A 5758-nucleotide genomic window follows, 5' to 3' on the forward strand; every position below is an offset into this window, starting at 1 on the left:
GCGGTAAGGACCTCACCCCTGCATGGCCCCTCAGTTGTAAGGACCTCACTCCTGCAAGGCCCCTCGGTGGTGAGGGCCTCACCCCTGCACTGCCCCTCGGCGGCGAGGGCCTCACCCCTGCACGGCCCCTCGGCAGTAAGGACCTCACCCCTGCAAGCCCCTCGGTGGTGAGGGCCTCACCCCTGCAAGACCCCTCGGCGGTAAGGAGCTCACCCGTGCACGGCCTCACAGTGGTAAGGACCTCACCCCTGCACGGCCCCACGGTGGTAAGGACCTCACCCCTGCACGGCCCCTCGGCGGCGAGGGCCTCACCCCTGCAAGGCCCCTCGGCGGTGAGGGCCTCGGCACCCTGTCACCCTGTAACCTGTTGGAGCCGCTTTTGTCTGGGGTTTTTGGGAGAGGGAGCTGAAACCCAGAGAACCTGCCCGTCAGAGGCCACACAGCAATGACAGAACCAGTGTTCGAAGCCAGTTTTCAGACTTTGCTCCAAATCACCTCCTCCTCCAGGAAACCCCCCTGGGTTGCTCCTCCCGGCCCCACCCTGTGCCCTGTGGATGCCAGAATGAAACTGGGTTTATGGGCCCTGGGGCCTCACACATGCTTCCTCGTCAGCCGGCTGACCTCCATCCAAGGGGCAAAGGCTCCCTGCGGGGGTCAGGCCTCAGGAGAGGAGTCGCACGGCAGGGAGGGGCCGTTCCTCTTTCTCATCCCTCTGGGCTGCAAACATTTTTGAGTCATCTCAGCTCCTTGGGCCCCTGGGCCGAGTTCCATCGGCAGACACCAGGCCGAGTCCCTGCTGGCCGCCCCGGAACCCAGGCGAGAACCTCGCCCCCCACCCAGGACCCAGGCCGAGCCTCCAGCCCCTGGCCTGAGGCTGCTTCCACCTGGATTCAGCCACCCCTCCTCCGAGTCCCCAAACCAGCCCCCCGGGAGGTGTTTATTGCCCAGAACCTCCAGTCAGGGGCCTGGTGGGGTGAATAAGCTTCTCTCTAGAAGCCTCTGGAATTCCCCTAATCACGGAGGGGCCGCTGTGGCCTCTGGCCATGGGGGTGCCAACCCGGCCTCTCCCTCGGACGGCTCTGTGATTTGGGGTTCAACGCTTGTGGTGGAAACTGAAGCCTCCGCAGAGTTCAGGGATAAGGGCCTCGCTCTCCCAGTGGGTCCCCTTGAGGCCCCAGAGTGCATGGGGGGCTGAGGGAAAGGCACCCCTGGGAGTGCCTGAGGGCAATGGCATGGGGCAGGGGACCCCCCTGCACTGAAGTGCTCCCAGGTAAGCAGACCCCGACCACAGGCGACACCCCCATGCAAATGTGGACCCAACCCCACACGGGACCCCGGCCCGGCATAGCCCAGGGCGCCCCCAGCCTCACCCGCCAGCTCCTGGCCCCGAAGCCTGCGGCCTCAGCTCTGGCTCCTCGATGGGTACAGAAGCCTCTGAGCTCCGCCCGGCCTGCCGGGTTGCTAGGGGACAGAGGCCCCACCCAGGGGAAGCAGGTGTGCCCCCTCCTCCCCAGCCCCACCTGGGCTTGGCTCAGGAAACAAAGTCCAGAGGAGGAGGGAGAAAGACGATACCAGGCTGGGCAAGGGCGGGCACGGTGCCCGCTGTGGGCTGCCCCTCCACTCCCAGGGCCTCCACACAGCCCCAAGGAGCCAGAACTCAGTCGAAATCACCTTCAGCGGCCTGGCTCTGCTGCCGCCTCTCAGCCCCGCTCAGAGAGGGACAGCGTGTGCCCAGGGTCACACAGCAGCTCAGCAGCCACAGTGGCCTGTGTGTCCCGGGGGCTCGGAGGGGCTGAGTCCCAATCCTGTCTGTGCCTCCTGCCCCAGCCCACCCCTTAGGGGAACTCCCCTAGTTGGCCCCTTTCTTGCATAAAGCAGGTTTGGGAGATTCTGGAGGTTCGGTGTGGCCTGGGTTCTTGTCCCACCTGACCTCTCTGAGCCCCGTTTCCTCCTCCTCCATGATGTTCCCTGTGGGGGAACATCATGCCCAAGCTCCCTCAGGGCTGCTGGGGAGAATTCCCCAGGCCCCATCAACATAAAGAACCCTACAAGGGGGCCGGGCGCGGTGGCTCACCCCTGTAATCCCAGCACTTTGAAATGCCGAGATGGGCGGATCACTTGGGGCCAAGAGTTTGAGACCAGCCTGGCCAATGTGGTGAAACCCCATGTCTACTAAAAATACAAAAATTAGCTGGTCGTGTTGGCAAACACCTGTAGTCCCAGCTACTCGGGAGGCTGAGGCAGGAGAATCGCTTGAACCCAGGAGGTGGAGGCTGCAGTGAGCTGAGATCGCACCACTGCACTCCAGCCTGGGCGACAGAGCGAAACTCCAACTCAGAAAAGAAAAGAAAAAAAAAAACAGCACAAGGTCAAAAGACCCAGCCCCCCTGAAAGATGGGGACATGGAGGTCCTCAGGCGCCCATGGTCCTTCTGGGTTTTTGGTCAAAGCGCAGAGGCCCTGCTGGGACTGTGGGTAGCGGCATCTGTGGGGAAGCCGGGCCACTGGCCTAGTGCCATCTACGAGGGCGAGGAACACAGCAGAGCAGGCACAGCTTCGGTTCCCCAGGCTGGGGCTCTGTCCTGACCCACCCCTCGGCTGCTTGTGGAATCCCTCTGAACCTCAGTCTCTTTTCCAGTAAAAAGACTCCCAGCTCTGAATCTGGCAATCTGGCAGGGCTGCTCAGGATGGGTTGTTTTTTTTTTTTTTGAGACGGAGTTTCGCTGTTGTTACCCAGGCTGGAGTGCAATGGCGCGATCTCGGCTCACCGCAACCTCCGCCTCCTGGNTGTTACCCAGGCTGGAGTGCAATGGCGCGATCTCGGCTCACCGCAACCTCCGCCTCCTGGGTTCAGGCAATTCTCCTGCCTCAGCCTCCTGAGTAGCTGGGATTACAGGCACGCGCCACCACGCCCAGCAAATGTTTTGTATTTTTAGTAGAGATGGGGTTTCACCATGTTGACCAGGATGGTCTCAATCTCTTGACCTCGTGATCCACCCGCCTGGGCCTCCCACAGTGCTGGGATTACAGGCTTGAGCTACCGCGCCCGGCCCCGAAGGCTTATTTCACAGATGGCGAAACAGGCCCAGAGGAGGCAGTGACTTCTCCAAGACCACAGCATGAGAGAGAGTGGGGCTGCCGGGCACCTTCCCCGGAGCGTGAAACTGGTCTCTCCATACAGACACTTCCTCCCCAGCCCCCCTGTGTATCTCTCAGGGGCCGGCTTCTTTGCTGAGCTTGCGGTGTCCAAGGGACCCTTCTGTTATCACCCAGGGGCTGTGAGCCCTGCAAAGTGAGGAGCCAAAGGGCAGGGTGGGGTGAATGCAGAACCCAGGGGCTCCCCACAGCAGCCCCTTACCTCCAGGCCTTACCTGCACGGCAGGGATTCCACCAGCGCCTCCCACCACCCCACGGCGCCCAGGGTGAGTCCAGCAGGTGAACAGGTGCAGGCGGGTGAAGCCAGCTCTCCTGAACCCCGATCAGCCTCCCTTTTATGTCTCCAAGGCCTGAAGGCCCCACCCCCCTGGCCTGACCACGCCTTCCTCACCAGGTTGAAAGCCAAGAACTCCAGGAACTGGGGCTGTTCACGCGGTTTATTTGCTTCTCTGGGAAAATCAAGAACATCGGGGGCCTCGTCACACACCAAAAGCAGAGGGGCAGCAAGGGCACTTCAGCGAAGGCTCGCGGCTCGAGGGACTCGGGCGGACTCGAGGGAGGAGGAGGGGGTTCCGCGGCTGATGCCCAGGTCACCCCCGAGAGGGCCTCTCCTCCCAGCCACCCAGGGGCAGAGCGGAGGCAGGGACCCAGGCTCGCCTCCGAGGTGGCCCCGTACCTGCCCTGCTGAGGCTGCAGGTGGTGACTGGACCAAGAGGTGGCCTGAGCGCGGGCACCGGGCTGGAGCCTGGTTGTCCAAAGCCAACGCGTGAGAAGGTGTCTGTGAGAATGTGCACGAATGTGCCTCTGGGGACGAGGGTGGCTGCCCCCAGGAGGGAAGCCCCTTGCCAATTCCAGTGAGAGGGGACTGGGGGCAGGCTCACATTGGTCTGGGTGGCAAATGAGGGTCTCCTGCTCCAACCCAAGAGGAGACTTCCTGTCCCAGGCCGTGTCCCTCCCTCTACTGCCCGGACATGCTCCAAGCCCAGTAGAGCTGGCAGATGGGGCCTGATCTCTGGGATTTGGTTGGGAAGACCCAGGACCCTGGTCCAAGCAGGTTGGAGAAGAGGCCGGGGGCGGCCCCTAGGGTCCCCAAATTAGCACCAGGAGGAAGGAGGGCCCAGTGGGGTTGGAAGCTCAGGGCAAGGAGTGGCTCACTCGGTCCCTGCCCTGTGCAGGGGCACATCAATGACCCCTGGTTCACCCCATCTAGAAGACAGCCCAGGGGTTACAGGCCCCTCCCGAGTGGGGGGATGACCCGAGGTGTACCCCTCCCCCAGACTCCACTGTCCACTGGTTGGGCCCATGGAGGGCACGGGGGCACAGCAGGCTGGGGGTGCCAGAGGGGCTCTTCCTCCACCCAAGACCTTGAGCCCCAAAAGAGGCACGGCCTCACCCCAACTGCCTGAGATTGGGGGGCCAGCGCCTTTGCTGGGAAACCCCGTGGAGTCCCCTTCTGGGGCCTGAGCAGGCCCCAGTGCCCCCCAGCTCCCGGGGCCCTCTCTGGCGGGGTGTCCCCTCAGAGAAAGGCACAGGCGGGAGGCCCAGAGGGTGGCAGGCTGGCCTAGGCCACGTGGAGGCCGCGGGTTCCACCAGCCAGGACCTCGGTGGGCGCGAGCCGCGTCTGCGAAGCTGCCGTGACGTGGGGGGGCCTCTTTTCGGGAAAAGCGGGTCTGCCCTGTCCTCTCCTACCAGGCGCAAGAGCACGGCTCTGGTTCGGGGGGAGTGTTGGGGCGTGGTGACAGGCGGGGGCCCCTGTCCCTCTTTCCAGTGAAAGAAAACTCGGAAGGAACATGTAACAACTCGCCCAGTCCTGGGCTGTGGGTGGAGGGTGGGCAGGCGCCGGGAGGGGCCGGGCTGGTGGGTGTCTGTGGTGGGGGTGGGGGCCGGGGTCTCAGGGGCCGGGCCGGCTCACATGATGGAGCAGCATTTACAGCGCTGTTTCTTCATGTCGAGGTCCTGGGGGTCGCTGGTGGTGGCCTTGGGCCCCGCCTGGTTCTCCTCCCTGGTGCCCGCCTCTGTGGGAGGCTCGGCCGCACTGCCATTGGGCGGGGCGGGCTCCTTGGGCTCCGCAGCGTCTTCGATGACCACCAGCTCCGCCGTGATGGTGTCTTGAAGGCCCAGCACCTTCTTGGTCTCTGCCTCGTCCTCCACGTTCTGGTAACCCATGAAGATCATGGTGACCGGGGGCTCCTGGCCCGGCTGGATCCCCGGCGGGCCCGACGTGGCCTCGCCTGGCTGTGCCTGCACCCCGGTGATCTCACGCCGGGAGGGCGTGGTCCGGGCCGCCTCCTCCACGGCTCCCCGGGTCTCTGCGGCCCCTGCCGTGGACCCTGCCTCGCTCAGCGTGACCTCGTCCGCTTTGTGGATGAGTTCGTCCACCTCGGAGGAGCTCAAGGGGTGGATCCCGTTCTCGGCGGTGCCGTCCACAGCATGGACCACTGTACAAGGAGAGACAGAGAGGGTCACCTGGCTGGAGGCGGGAGGGACAGAGGGAGTGACCTGGCTGGAGGGGCAGAGGGAGTGACCTGGCTGGAGGCAGGAGGGTCAGAGGGAGTGACCTGGCTGGAGGCGGGAGGGACAGAGGGAGTCACCTGGCTGGAGGG

The 5758-nt window shown here is 64.1% G+C and overlaps 2 protein-coding genes across 5 annotated transcripts in view; both read right to left on the minus strand.

Moving 5' to 3' along the window:
• LOC108297497 (mitotic spindle positioning) overlaps positions 1-3468 on the minus strand; it is a 12422-nt gene extending 8954 nt beyond the window's left edge. The window contains exon 1 of one of the 4 annotated variants that reach the window (XM_017520146.2): positions 3371-3468. The gene's annotated coding sequence lies outside the window, so the exon portion shown is untranslated. Of the gene's footprint in view, positions 1-884; positions 898-1370; positions 1460-3370 lie in introns of those variants that run through there. The other 3 variants (XM_017520143.2, XM_037735432.1, XM_017520144.2) reach the window with 3 other exon arrangements.
• Positions 3469-3574: 106 nt separating this feature from the next.
• The window catches only part of PALM (paralemmin), a 44765-nt gene continuing 42581 nt past the window's right edge, over positions 3575-5758 (minus strand). The window contains exon 8 of the mRNA XM_037735433.1: positions 3575-5593. Within this exon, the coding sequence (XP_037591361.1) occupies positions 5064-5593 (530 nt within the window). The 3' untranslated portion in view covers positions 3575-5063. The remainder of the gene's footprint in view (positions 5594-5758) is intronic.

This window comes from Cebus imitator, unplaced genomic scaffold (assembly GCF_001604975.1).
Source record: "Cebus imitator isolate Cc_AM_T3 unplaced genomic scaffold, Cebus_imitator-1.0 Scaffold805, whole genome shotgun sequence".
Classification (NCBI taxonomy): domain Eukaryota; kingdom Metazoa; phylum Chordata; class Mammalia; order Primates; family Cebidae; genus Cebus; species Cebus imitator.